Source organism: Podarcis vaucheri (genome assembly GCF_965113315.1).
Source record: "Podarcis vaucheri genome assembly, chromosome: 17".
Taxonomy (NCBI): domain Eukaryota; kingdom Metazoa; phylum Chordata; class Lepidosauria; order Squamata; family Lacertidae; genus Podarcis; species Podarcis vaucheri.
The window spans coordinates 27,492,098-27,506,762 of NC_138755.1; the positions used below are offsets into that span (position 1 = coordinate 27,492,098).

At 43.3% G+C, this 14,665-nt stretch overlaps 1 protein-coding gene and 1 long non-coding RNA gene across 5 annotated transcripts in view; one reads left to right on the forward strand and one right to left on the reverse strand.

Annotated features, from left to right (window-relative positions):
- The window catches only part of LOC309522205, a 218,734-nt gene that overhangs the window by 128,684 nt on the left and 75,385 nt on the right, over nucleotides 1-14,665 (forward strand). The gene's annotated exons all lie outside the window — the stretch shown is intronic.
- On the reverse strand, nucleotides 380-10,472 carry INIP (INTS3 and NABP interacting protein). 4 transcript variants are annotated; one of them, XM_082204448.1, is made up of 7 exons: nucleotides 10,208-10,472; nucleotides 8,606-8,698; nucleotides 7,577-7,658; nucleotides 4,003-4,105; nucleotides 1,977-2,036; nucleotides 1,463-1,553; nucleotides 380-654 (listed from the first exon to the last, which is right to left on the reverse strand). In XM_082204448.1, the coding sequence occupies exons 3-7, from the start codon at nucleotides 7,599-7,601 to the stop codon at nucleotides 559-561; spliced, it is 375 nt and encodes a 124-aa protein (XP_082060574.1). In that variant the 5' UTR covers nucleotides 7,602-7,658; nucleotides 8,606-8,698; nucleotides 10,208-10,472; the 3' UTR covers nucleotides 380-558. The 4 variants fall into 4 exon arrangements, with proteins under 4 accessions (XP_082060574.1, XP_082060573.1, XP_082060575.1 ...); XM_082204447.1 differs by lacking the exon at nucleotides 8,606-8,698 and having other exon boundaries at nucleotides 10,208-10,468; XM_082204449.1 differs by lacking the exons at nucleotides 8,606-8,698; nucleotides 10,208-10,472 and adding an exon at nucleotides 9,845-10,003.

Consider the following 14,665-nt stretch of genomic DNA (forward strand, 5'->3'; position numbering starts at 1 on the left):
GTTCAAAGCTCACCACAAATATCAATTTCCTAGGTGGCTGAAAGGAAATCACACCTCTCTCTCTCTCTCTCTCTCTCTCTCTCTCTCTCTCTCTCTCACACACACACACACACACACACACACTCATCTGGAACATCAGTATAACAATACTGATAGTTGCAACAACTATGGAAATAATGCAAGTAGAGCAATGAGATGCTTCAGTGTGCTCTATTGAATTATTTAATGGGCTATACTGAGTGTGTTACTTAATGAGATTGATGGGCATGTGGTAAACTGAACTAAAAGAACAAGGAAAGACTGAAAACCACAACTCAAGCACAAAATAGTAATATCCAACTCTGAAAACCGAAGGAAAGAAAAACAGGGTGCCTGAGAATTCATTTTAAGTAGTTTAATGCCACCACCAAAAATAAAAAAATGAAAATGAAAGCCATTACAATGAGTAAAAAAGAAATCAGTTTTGAGTCCTCTCTTATTTTCACAAACCATCGACTGAAAGTTTGGAGAAGCAGCAACTGCAGTAGTGGATGATCTTCATTCTAAGGACACTCTGTCTCACTCTGACTCAAGTCGTGGCAACACAGGGAGAATAAGGTTTCCAAAGGCGGAGTCTTGGGTTATAAAGTATCCTGAAGAATGTGCATGAGCATGCTGGAAGAGGAAGAGACAACATCTGGAAAATGGCACATGTAATACACCCATGCAAGAGTAGCCTCCCCACGGCGCTAGCCAAGCAATAGGAGGGCATGAAAAACACAAATCAGATTCAGAGGTGGTTTGGTGGTGGTTGGTTGTTGTTGTTTTTAAAAAATCTATATTGGAGGTTTCAATCCTGAACACAGTTGGATTGATTTAATCCTTTTGACATCTATGGGATTTAATTCTGTGTGGCACTGCAACTGAAATATTCTTAAGAGTCAGGATCTGGAATTCAATGTAAAAGACAGGCGCTAATGCTTATGGGATTGTCTATAATTCCTTCAGGCTGCCTTTGCATCCTCTGCTGCTTGAATTCCAGCCTGTCAGGATGCAGGGGAGAAATGAGCCTGAATCTAAAATGAAAAAAAAATGTGGTACAGCAGGCACAGGCAAACTCGGCCCTCCAGATGTTTTGAGACTACAATTCCCATCATTCCTGACAACTGGTCCTGTTAGCTATGGATGATGGGAGTTGTAGTCCCAAAACATCTGGAGGGCCGAGTTTGCCTCTGCCTGTGGTACAGGATGGCCAGGCACCAATGCTATTATTACCGCATCACAAATAATTCTGATATAAAACTATGTTATCACTGTGCAAGTCATAAAGCTGCAAGATGCATGTTAGTTTTGGTCCCTACCACATGCAAAAAGGTCCTTAGGAGGAACAGCTTCCAACGCATCAAGACCAAAAAAAACAAAAAACAAAACAATGAAATACGGATCCTGCCAACCCGAGTCTTATGTGACTGGGACAACTCACCTGCAGAGCGGCCTTTTGCTGCGCCGCTATGTGCTGCTGCTCAGCATGATCGCGGAAATCCTTGTTAAGGGAGGATCTAGCTAGAGAGATGCTACAAGCAACAGAAAGGAAGGGAAAAATGAGGCGTCACACAAGTGCAGCAAAGGGAACAACCACCACGAGATCATGGGTGGGGTGGGCATTTCAGAGTCAAGAAAGTTCCATGATCTCCTACTTGGAAATACGAGGCTTGAAATTTTGGGGGGATTCGAACATGCAAGACAGTGTTTGTGTGAACACACACCAGGCGGACCGTTCTGTTCTGGAACTCTCACCCCAGCGGAGGCAGGTCAAGTCAAATGGAAAGGAAAGCCCTGCCCCAGAATAAGCCAAAAGGAAGTCAGCTGGAAGTCATGCAGCAGAATGATGCTAGGGGAACCCCGGGCATATTTTGGGGTTTGTTTGTTTTTGCTCGTTCACCAGCGCCACCCAATGACTTGCCTAAGTGATACCTGAATAAAACAGCACTACTAACCAGGGGTCCATAGTCTTCAGGATGGGGAGTTCATATGTTTGGAAGAGTGGCTGCAGAACTCTGTATGCAGGAAAAGAGTTTCCCATTGAGATCGAGCCCGGACAAGGTCTCTCCATAGTCAACATGTTGACAAGTTAACAGTGCACAAAAACGCTTCTACTACACCATGAGCAATAAATCAAGTTCTAGGCTAAACTCTTGGGGGATGGGAAAGAGGAAGAACTGATATAAGAGAGTGTCACACTTATTCCTTGTTCCCTTCAGGTTCCACTTAAAACATCTCAGTGGCTTACTGTAAAATCGAAGGTCTAGAAAAACTATGATAAGGTCCAACGTCTGGAAGGGGAGGTTTGGAGGTGATGGTGAAAAGGTGTGGACCGGCCGCTGTGAGGTTCTGCTACTTTCTTGGGGGAAAGTGCCCTGAAATAGCTGGTTATGTGTACTCTCTGGGCAAAATACAAATGCATCTCCGACAATGTAGTAACTTGGCACTCCTAATAAAGAGATGAAATCTTCACCTCTATGTTCACCTTACAAGGCTTTCCAAACTGCTCTGAAAAACTGGATGTCTACATAGGCAATAAAAGTGTTCAGACACACAAATGCTCCTGTGAGCTATTCAATGTCATTTTATAACAAATATTTGAAAGACAGAGAGAGAGAAAATTAAGTTGTTTTGGTGCTGAAATAGAGCAACTAAGAAATCAAACAATCACATGCACTTCATTAAGTTGAGTTTGTGTACATATAGACCTAAGAAGGAATAAAAATGTAAAGAACACTGGTGTGTGTTTTTTTAAGTGTGGAAATGAACAACTTATGCTTTCCTTAAAAAATTATTCTGAAAGGTTTTTAAAAACTGGGAAAGGGCCGTAGCTCAGTGGCAGGTAGAGCATCTCCCTTGCTTGCAAAAGGTCTCCAGGTAGAGATGGAGATGTGCCCTTCTTGAAACTCTGTGGAGAGCTGCTGCCAGTCAGGCAGAGACAATAATCAGTTAGATGGACCCAGATTTAGTAACACAGAGGGAAAATGTTTGGCTTTTATGTGTTCCAGGAACCTGCTGAGGTTCTTCTGCTGGAATTTGATATGTGCTCTAACATTCTCATCTTCTACTGCTGGCAGCCTTCGGTGTTTGCATTTTTATAATTTGTTCATTTATCTAGATAACTTCTATCCCAATTTTCTACACAAAGACGTACTTATAGTGCTTTGTACTTCTGATCTGCAGTATTGTATTTTAAAGGTTAGCTGTTCTGATCTGCTTGATAATTTCAATTGCCATTTTATTGAGATTTATGTTAGCCACTCTGGGTGCCAGCAAGAGGAAAGGTTGGGTGTAATAATCAGCCAACAAACAAACAAACAAACAAACAAACAAACAATAAACAAAAGCTATATGGTATTGTGGTTATTAAGATCAGTGTGTTTTAGTCAGTGCTTTTTTATCGGGGTACACATACCCCTAAACATATTGTGAATCTAAGTTTGGCCTCATATTTCAATATGAGTAAGAAAATGAGAGTACCCCTAAATGTTTTTTAAAAGGGAAAAAGCACTGGTTTTAGTGTGTTAGCTACCTTTGAGAGCCACCTTTGTCTGAGTAGTGGATGAAAATAGATTTAAAATAAAATAAAATCGGGGTTGCTAGTGTGGGGGCACACATGCAACCGAAAAGACATTCCCAGGTGCCCGTGCTGAAATTCGGTTTGAAAGAAGCATTCTATTGTCTGCATGTTGTGCTCACAACAGTTCATCTGGTTTGCAAATGCATTCACAAGCCCAGTCAATTTTGGCAACCCCAACTGTGTTTAACTTCTCCTCTTCCAGAGCGAAAGAGCAATGGGAGAGGGTCAGAGGACAGAAATCCAAGGCACATGCTGGCTGCCCTCCTCAAAGCTACGTTTTGGGGAACAACTAGTGCACAACTCTGTTGGATGAACATGACATCAGAAAGCTGCATGTGGCTTTCCTCTTTGATCTGAGAGCAAGACTGAAAGAAAGAGACAGGTCTCTAAATATACTGTACCTGGCTCCGGGGTGATTCGTGGAAGACTGGTTTTGCATCAGTAGCTTTCTCTTCTCTTTGTCGAGCTCAGCCAAGATCGCAACCCTGTTCTTATTCTGAAAGCCTGGGAAGAGTGAGAGGAATGTAAAATGTTACTGATGCATCCTATTTCTCTGAGCCACCTTGTAACCCTACTGGCTTAAAGCCTCTCCCAAGCGAATGATGATGAATATCAATGATGAATATATTAATCTTCAGAGCCAACAAGCACAATCCTTGAAGTCTATTTATAACTTTCCTTTCTCCTCTCCTCATTAACAACATGAAATACCTTCCTAACAATGTCATCCAATACTAACCATTTAAATAAGTCTTTAATCTCAAGGCTGGCTTTCAAGAGCTGTCTGTTTTACACTGCAATAAGGTTTCTGGTATTAAAAGCACTGCTTCCTCCATTAGAAATACCTCAGCATAGATTCCTGAATTCCAACCATCTTAGTCTATAAATGGCAAACATTTGTGACTGGAATAATTTATATGTGTGAAACTCTCGTGCCATGGCTGATTGCAGAAGGTTTGGCAAAAATCAGGCATATATGTGTGTCTGTGTTCTTCTGCCACTCATAGGAACAGGATAAAATCTTAAGATTCAGAGTTTTGGTTGTTGGAGCCAGTCGTGGTGTAGTAGTTAGGGCATTGGGCTAGGACCCAGGACACCAGGGTTCAAATGCCCACCCAGCCATAAAGCTCACTGGGTGATCTTGGGCCAGTCACTGCTGCTCGGCTGGACATCCTTCCCATAGTTGTTGTGAAGATAAAATGGGAAGAGGGAGGCAGCTCACATGCATGACCTTCAACAACTTGGAGGGAATGTGGGGTGAGACATACATATTTTACTTTAAAAGTGAACAGCCCTTGCTGAGGGCATTGAACCAAAGGTGAATTGTGCTGGAAACTCTGCAAACGCCATCTTGGTACTCAATATAACCCCGCAATTAATTGGTGGTGGTGGTTGTCACCATGAGCTCATTGATGCTTATATTCACTTGCTTTGATATAAGCTAATGGACTTGCTTTGATGTTTTCCTTATCTGTGGGCTTGGGGTGCTGGGCTCTGAGCCCAGAAAGGGGAACTATCTGTAAGATTTGGGTATTTGCCACCTATGCCCTCATCTGGGTAGGTGAAGTGATGGGGAGTCCTGGCCAAAGTGACGTACACTGCCAATGTACAAATACATGAGAACACAGTTCTCTCAGGAATGCCTATTTAAGGAGCTAAGCACATTAACATGGCAAAAAGCAGAATTGTAGAGCTGGAGGTGACCATAGGGGTCATCTAGTCCAACCCCATACAATGCAAGAATCTTGCAGGACAAAGAGAGGTTGTTTTGTTTTTGAATGCCAAAGTCTCTTTACCAAGTTAGTACTCTAGCTGAGAAATATCCATACATATGCCTACTGGAACAGTGGTGTAGCGTGGGGGGTGCAGGGGGGCGGCCGCACCAGGCACAACATCTGGGGGTTAGGGTTAGGGGGCACAAATCCACGGGTTAGGGGGCGCAAATTACTTGCCTTGCCCCGGGTGCTGACAACCCACGCTACGCCACTGTGCTGGAAGCTTCTTCATTCCAAATCAGACCAATGGTCTATTAAGTCAAGAAGGGATACTGACTGGCCACAGGTCTCCAAGATTTCAGATCCTGGCCTCTCTGTTGCTCTGGAAGCTTGCCTTGGACCAAGGAGAAAGCACAGGAGGTGATGTTTTCCTCCTCACTCGAAGCCTCCAATGATCACCTCAGAGTCAGGGATTGGCACACCTGATTATGCACCATTTAAATAATAATAATAATAATAATAATAATAATAATAATAATAATAATATACCGCCCTTCAGCCATAGATCTCAAGGCAGTTCACAACATAAAATTACACCATAAAAAGCACAATAAATGGGCTTGATTTGGGCTTTGGGCTGAGAGGAAGAATGCATGTACTTTCCAGGGTGCTGCAGAATTTTACGGAGGATGTTCTGCTATTTTTCAGAAAGGCAAGCTAGGGTCTCTCCTGGCAGTAGAGATCCTGCCCTCCTGAGCCAGACTACCAAATTCTGGACCTCAATAATCATCCACATACAGACTAGCAAAGCTTAGAAACAGAATACAGTAGCCCTGCCTTCCCCAACGTGGTGCCCGTCACCTGTTGGTGGACTGCCAATTCCCATCATCCTTGGCTATTGGGCATGTTGGCTAGGGCTGATGGGAATTAGAGTCCAGCAACATCTAGACGGCCCCAGCTTGGGGAAGGTTGGCGTAAGCGATTACTGCACCACTTATAATAACCTAATTGCGTCTTGCACAATTACCATCTACAAGCCAATTCTCTCAACCTCTTTCTTTCTTACAACAAACTACATTCTGATGTATTCTCCCACATGCTCAGTAACAATTAAGGAGAATTCATGTCGCTTATTAGATTTCCTTTGAATTATTAAAGTATGAATATTTTACTTGCCTCCAATAACTGTGACCACATAGACAGAATAATGCAAGGCATTATGGATGTGGTGTCCTTGGGGAAATCTGCACATAAAGACTAATTAATGACCTCAAGTTGCAGGCTATGTATTAGGACTAGTGATTTAAATGCTAAATAAAAAGGTCTCGGTCCTTACCCTTCACAAAGAATAACACAATTCTGAAATGTACTGTGACTTTAAATTAGATTAGGGTTGCCAGGTCAGGAGCATCCCAGACCCTGAGATTTCAGGGCCCATTCTTGAGACCTGAGGCAACCCTGCTGATGGCTTTGGAGATGGAGGTTAATTGGGAGAGTGGAGGAGAAAGGGGAGGGGAGACACTCCCCAATGCAATAATCTGCAACCAGCTCCTGTCAGTTTGCTGAAGTTTGCGAGCAACATGTACAGGCTTCTTAATATCTATCTAGCTATCTACCTATCATCTATCTATCTATCTATCTATCTATCTATCTATCTATCTATCTATCATCTATCTATCTATCATCTATCTTTAAGGCACTCTCAGCCACCTGGAGACTTAAGACCAGCCACCAGGAGGGGGCCAGGCAAGGTTCAAGACTCAAGATCAGACCTGGAGGTCTGGCAACCACAATTAGGATAGTTTAATAAGGAAAAGAGTCAACTCTATATTTACATATATTACAGAAACAGGAAATGATCCATGAATGGTTCTCTTTTTATATACTCTCACATGACAAAAACAACCAACAGATCAATGCTTTATTATTATTATTTTAAGCACTGATGATGAGAGAAAAGTTCATTTTACGAAACTGATCCCTGGGTATAAGCTCCACAACCTTTCCCCATAACAGTCAAGTTACACATTCAGAAGCTTCATGTAATACAATATTCAATGACAGTAGAATTTCCTTATCCACCTATCAGTTTCCCTATTTTTTCAGCCAATTCACCCAGGGTGATTTACTGCCTCAGGACATTTCTAACATTGCTTTCTAATTATTTCTAATGCTGATTTCTAAGCTAGCAGGGATATTGCATGTTTTTCCACATAAAAGAGAATCTGTGGTCCTAGTTATACGGAAATGCAACATTTACCTTGTCCAGGAGGATTGGAAGCCATCTTGCCAGGTTCCCCCTTAATTTAACAAGAAGCAGCTATAACCTGTTATGTGAAAACCTATCAAAATGAACAGAAATTAATGTGTGAACATAAAGGCATAAAACTCCAAAGCTCAGCAATAGCTTCGTCCAACAACCAACAACTCTCGGGAATGGTTGCAAACAATACAAAGTAGAAGCTAGGTTGGTTTTATTTCTTTATAGCAGTATTTTCAACGCTGCCAGTTTGTACAGTATAAGATGGCAGGCTGCAACATTATATACAATAAAATATAAAATACCATTAAAACAGTAAAAGACAATTATAGCAAACACAAAGATTAACAGGTTTATTGCAGCATAAGCTTTCACGGTATAAAGATCAGTTTTTGTTTTTTGTTTAAAAAAGTCATTGCATTGAAAACCTGCACATAAATGCAGCCAGCAGCAGTGGCAGAGCTTCATGCTCCAGCACCGGGGGCAGAGAGCAGGCGGGGGTAGGGCTGGTGCACATCCCAGGGGCATGGTGCGCCACCCACAGTGATGTGGTGCGCGTCCTGAGGGTGTGGTGCGTCGCCCACAGGGATGTGGCACGCGTCCTGGGGCTGTGGCCTGCCACCTGCAGGGGCGTGGCTCCCAGCGCCGCCGGGGGGGCAGCTGCAATGGCACCCCACTGGGATTGCGCTGCCAGGGGCAGTGTGCTCCCCCCGCACGCCTCTTCCTTCACCAGTGGCTGGCAGGTTGTTACTGGAGCTGCTACCTGCAAGCAATTGGCCCACTTTCAGAAGCAGCTGCACTGATTTGTTAGTGGTGGTCTTAAAAGCCCTTTGAAGGTAAACAGCATTTCCGTGCGCTGTGGCACTTGTCATGGGGTTCCATTGCGCCAGAAGCGGTTTAGTCACGCTGGCCACATCACCCGGAAAGCTGTCTCTGGACAAACGCCAGCTCCCTCAGCCTGAAAGCGAGATGAGCGCCACAACCCCATAGTCGCCTTTGACAGGACTCAACCATCCAGGGATCCTTTACCTTTTACCTTTTACGGCTAAGGATGAGGATACCTGAAGGCTCACAGGTATGAACCTGCCTGCTTTCTGATCTCGTCACTGGAAGTCTCCCATCCTGTGTATGCCAACAGCCACTGAAATACATTTCATTGGTACCAGGGAAAATGACTCCTCAGTAGCTGTGCCTTGACTCTCACCCGAGGGAAGACTTCCTTTTCCAGAAAGGCCTTTTGCTTTTAACTGTGCTGTAAAATTAATTTAACGGGGCACTTCCTACTGTTATTTTCCTCACTGCTGTTCCTATTTAGGAGCTCGTTTTTAAATGTGTATGGTATTGCAGCTTTTATTTTTTACTCATTGCAACCCACCTTGGGGTTTTTTTTTTCCTCCATGAAAGATGGGATAAAACTGCTTTAAAACAAATTAAATGGACCAATGGGAATCTGGAGTTCCAGATATCCAAGGCTCAGGGGCAGCTGGTCACCCATTTGTTCAGAAGAGGAGAATTAAGCTGGCAAAAAAAATACTGGCTCATTTTGAACATCCCACTAGAAAAGCTCAGAAGGTAGTTTGTTTCAACAAACCACAGTTCAGGTTAACCTCAGTTTAAGGTTTAGATAACACAATAAAGTGCAGTTAAACAAACAAACAAAAATGTTTCCAATCTCTTCCTCAAAGATCATCCCAAATTTTGATATCTAGGGTGGTTAGGGGGCAGGGGAGTGGACACCCTTATGAAACATCCTCCACACACCTGTGGGCCAATTGTCAGTAGGTAAATCTCTTCTTAGAATGAGATATGACAATAAGACTCTAAAATAATAATTTTATTATTTGTACCCCATACATCTAACTCGATTGCTCTAGCCACTCTGGGCAGCTTCCAACATATAAAAACACTATATACCATACAGGGCTGCTTTCAGATGTCTCGTAAAGGTTATATTGTTACTTATCTTGACATCTGAGGGGAAGGCATTCCACAGGGTGGGTGCCACCACCGAGAAGGCCCTCTCTTCCTTAGTTTATTACGCAGGCAATAATGACCAATCTGTCCTGCCCAGAAAAAGAATAGGCAACCTTACTGTTCTCAACCAGTCAAAGCTGAGAAGAGAGTGGAGCAGAGAACCTGGTGGGACTAGCACCCTACAAACAACCCTGTATAAAACAAAAGCTTGCTAAATACATATACACAACCTTTTGACAAGCTTTTTTTAAAAAATAAAACCCACAAAAAGGCTGCAATTCTATACCCACCTACCTGAGACTAAATCCCATCAGACTTACAAAGCTAGTCGATGCATTATTTGAGCAGGCCAGCAGAAATCTGCACCAATTTAACAATGATTTATTACACTTTCTACTAAACTATGCCCAAAGCTGTTGCTCCTCTCTGCTCTTATTTGGTAACCCTGACTCCTCCTCCTCCCTCCTCCCTTCCTTACACTCCTTTGCATTGAAGCAGGAACAAGGAGGGTTACCATCTCCTAATCATTATTTAAAAAATAAAAATAAGTCTGCATAGTGGGTAGGCGAGGGGACAGAGACTAGCGGATTGAGATGTTCAGTCAATCAATCAATCAATCAATCAATCAATCAATAGCCCCGCCCCACTTTAAAATACCTGGCAGGTGGGAATCCCAATTCATCCCTATCCTTCACGTGGGTTGTTTGCTCTCCCTTTTCTCTCCTTTACTCTCCCCACCCCCGTTTGCACAGATGGGCTCTCCCGCGGCTCCCCCTCCTCTTCGGTTGGGATGCTCCCTCCGAACTTGACGTTCCCGATGAAGGAGCGATGAACTCGCTTCGCCGCGTCTGCGCGTGCGCGCGGCGGGAGGAAACTCACCGCCCTTTCCTTCCCCACCGCTCGATCTCTAGCGGCGTCTGAAAAGGGTAGAATCAACGATCTAGCCTCTCTGCAGACTTATATAAAGGGTAGGGGTGCCGCACGTCTGCCAGCTTCCGAGCTGAGTTGAAACTTTCGCGTGATGCTTTGATAAGGACAAACGAGCGACTTAGATGGGTGTCCGAGACGGGCAATGTTAGCAAAGACGATCTTTGCTACTGTTTTTTCCCCGTGAGCGGTATTTCTGGCTGGAAATCCAAATCGGCGCTGTTGAAGAATCCCAACTGTTGTTCAATTATTATTATTATTAAGGACTAGCTAGCTACGTTTTGTTTTTTTATTGGACGTCTGCAACTGCATAGTTGCACCGGACTACACTGCGGGGCTGTTGTAAGCCACTCTCTCTTAGACACGACGTTTACACACACGCATACACAACCGCAACTTAATAATAATAGCGATCGGTTTGCATTTTGCAGAAAATGGTAAGTAGGTAGGTAGATCGAAATGAAATTTAAAATCACATTTTGACATTAAAATAAGATCTGCTTCTACCGTTTGATAGGGTGGGGGATATTACATTGCTGTCCACTCAAAGGCACTCTCAATTTCTGAATTTCTCTGCTGTATTCTCATGGGCGTAGTCAGGATTTATGTTAGGGGGGGAGAACACCCACCTGTCACCATCTGGCTCTGTCTAGTACTGTACAGGGTTTCCCAAACTTGGGTCTCCAGCTGTTATTGTACTACAACTCCCATCATTCCTAGCTAGCAGAACCAGTGGTCAGGGATGATGAAAGATGTAGCCCCCCCCCAAATATCTGGAGACCCCAAGTTTGGTAACAAATTCGGAATGAAATGTTTTAAATTGCTTTCTTTTGGCCCCAAGTGCTCAGAAAAAAAGATAACTAAAAGTAGAAATTGTAGAAAGATTTGAGATAAGTATTTTTATTTATTTACTTGAATTGAGGGGGGCAGCTGCTACGCCCATGTGTTTTCCATGGTCCTCTGTTGTCCATGCTAGTGGATGGTTTTTAAAAGAAATGGAATCGGAAGAAGCTTGCAAGTCTCTACTGCAAGCAACGGAAGTCGAGTCTTTATCTTTTGTAAGTCTGTGGGAAATAACACTGACAGACACTGCAGGGCAAGGAAACAGGAAGCGAGTGCAAAAAATAATAATCTCAAGGGAGCAAAGTGGCTATTGGTAACATAGATGCAAGAAAGGGAGAAACTGATACACCCTTCACACATGGGCAGAATTCTGTGGCTACTTTTGACTCCCTGTGTCTGCTGGGCAGAGTATCTCTCTGTACGCAGAAGGTCCCAGGTTCAGTCGATGTGGGATGTTCGGTCTGAAACCCTGGAGAGCCGCTGCCAGTCAACACTGGGCTGTGTGGACTCAGTGAAAGCCAGCTTCCTATGTATGTGCTTTGCATATTTGAAGGGTAAAAGTAACAGGTGCTCATAAGAGACAATGCAGAAGACCTGGAGTTTATCATTGCAGCCGTGTGGCAATATCACTCCTCGCTCACTCCTCACTTGTCCCTGTTGCTTTGTTATAAATGGCTTTTTGTGGCTGCCTTTCCTTTGGCTAAATTAGTAGCGGGAACATACAAATATCACCTACTTCCTCTCTTTCTTTCTTTTCATATTTTCAGAGTCCTATAGCAGAATCTCTCCCCCTCCCCTTCTGTTCCCTAGAAGTACAGTATAGCAGTACCCCCCCCCGAATTTTGGTTCCTCTGTTTAATTTTTGTTGGTTTGGTGTTTATTAAATGTTTAGTTGAGGTTGGCAGCTACTTTAATTTGTGGGTATAACTGTAAACTGTTTACTGTATTATTGTTGTTATTATTGTTACTGGTTTTTACTGATTTATTGGTTTATATGTTGTTTGTATATAGGATCTTTTTTTAAAATGTTTGATGCTTTGTTGTGTTTTATATGTTGTAAGCTGCCCAGGGTGGCTGGGGAAACCCAGCCAGATGGGCGGGATATAAATAAAAAAATACGCTTTACAGCTCCATTCCACTACCCTGTCACCCCAAAAAGTAGAAGCAAAGGCAAAAGTCATGCCTTTTAAACTAATGTCTTACTGTGTGATTTATTTATTTTTAAAGCAAGCTTGCCTTACCACTACTCATTGTGCTATGGGTGGAGAAATAAACTGGGGGCAAGGTTGCTTAATACGCTTCCCTCAAGCTATTTTTTCTGTTCAAAATGGCCTAGAATCATCAAGCTGGGGGGATTCTGAGAAGGAAAAACTCCACCAAAAATGTTTAAGGCTGCAGTCCCTTTGCCTCCCCCCCCCCAGCTGCTCCTCTGCATAGGCTGCAATTGTATACCTATTTTCCCGAGAGTAAGCCCATTGACTGCCTATTTTATTGTTCTTTATTTCAAATAATGTCAAAGAAATCCATGGAATTATGAACAGCCTGAAGTTAGTTGCCGTTGGCCCAATTTATCATTATGGGGCGGGGTCATCTGTTAGTTACTTCTGAGTAGCTGGAGCTGGAGGAGACTCTTGAGAGTCCCATGGACTGCAAGAAGATCAAACCTATCCATTCTTAACGAAATCAGCCCTGAGTGCTCACTGGAAGGACACATCCTGAAGCTGAGGCTTCAATACTTTGGCCACCTCATGAGAAGAGAAGACTCCCTGGGAAAGCCCCTGATGTTGGGAAAGATTGAGGGCACAAGGAGAAGGGGATGACAGAGGACGAGATGGTTGGAGAGTGTTCTCAAAGCTACCAGCATGAGTTTGACCAAACTGCGGGAGGCAGTGGAAGACAGGAGTGCCTGGCGTGCTCTGGTCCATGGGGTCACGAAGAGTCAGACACGACTAAACGACTAAACAACAACAACAGCCATACATAAGACTGTGATGTTAAACTCGCCTCTTCTCAAAGCTGCTTTAAAAAATAAAATTGGGAGAAGGTTACATGCAACTGCTTACAATACCACTATTATGTGAAAAGGTACTCTCTCTTGTCTGCCCTGAATGTGTTTTAGGCACACCTGTAGGATTCCTTATGGTGATTTCACAGGATTTGACGCTCTGTGGTGGATCAATGAGTGAAGAGTGTACCAGTGTTCCAATGACACGCTGTTGCCAGAATAGCCCCCACTTGCTTCAGTGTTGCATTTTGAGGTGTTAATGTAGCGCTCTGAGAGTAGCACAGGAAATGGTAATAGATACAAAGGAACATGAGTGTTACACACAACCCAGTCTCTGAACACTGAAAGATCCCAAAGGTTCTCCGCATATCTTGGGTTTTGCTTCCTTCAAATGAAGGTCACTGGAAACAGTGGTGTCTTTGTGATATATCATTTATTTACACGTACACAACATACCCTCCAACATTTCTCCAAAGAAAATAGGGATGTCCTATTTTCTAATTTAATAATAATAATTTTATCTGGCTCAATTGCCCTAGCCCCTGTGGGCAGCTTCCAACATATATAAAAACATAATAAAGCATTAAATAACTTTCCTATACAGGGCTGCCTTCAAATGTATTCTAAAAGTTGTGTAATTACTTATTTCCTTGGTTTGGGGGGCACATAATTCCTTACCCTCCAACATGCTTTTGATGAAAATAGAGATGTCCTAAGGAAAAGCGGGACATTCCGGGATCAAATCAGAAACCGGAATGGCTTCTATAAATCTGGGGCTGTCCTTGGAAAACAGGGACACTTGGGTGGAATCTAGACACATATAAAAATCCTGTGAAAATGCTTTTTTTAAAAAAAGTTTTAAAAATATATATTGAATTTGCCATAAGCCCACCATCGCCATCTAGTGTCACATTTGTACAATGCACGTAAACACAAACTTAAAACGTTATATTTGCAGATGTATAGCTGAGTCCTTGGGGGGGGTGTGTGTCTGATATAGAGGCTGAGCAAAAGATGACGTTTCAGGCATTAACACTCCAACAGGTCTTGCTCCTCCATTGGCTTTTTGGGGAGTGTGGGGACAGCAACACCCAAAGCCATAGCTTTGGGTCCAGCACAGAAAGCAAATCAAGCTTGTGCCTCTCTGCATTGTGATTCAATTGCCAGCTTTATTGTTCTTACACTCACCATTGAATTCGAACATATTTAATGCCTGACTCCTATAAATGGATAACGATGGCACCAGGCATGCCTTCCTAGGGAGAGCAAGCAGGGAACCACCGCCCATGTTTCATGCTGCCACTCAACACCACACACCTCTTGTGTGAGGGCGCGTGCTG

What these genes read in the sequence shown, in the direction of transcription:
- INIP (XM_082204448.1), bottom strand. Translation starts at nt 7,601, where the DNA reads ATGGCTTCCAATCCTCCTGGACAAG. An exon ending in ACGAATCACCCCGGAGCCAG is followed by an intron (nt 2,037 to 4,002) that starts GTACAGTATATT and finishes TCCTGCATACAG; the next exon opens with AGTTCTGCAGCCACTCTTCC. An exon ending in AGCAAAAGGCCGCTCTGCAG is followed by an intron (nt 655 to 1,462) that starts GTGAGTTGTCCC and finishes TTCCTCTTCCAG; the next exon opens with CATGCTCATGCACATTCTTC.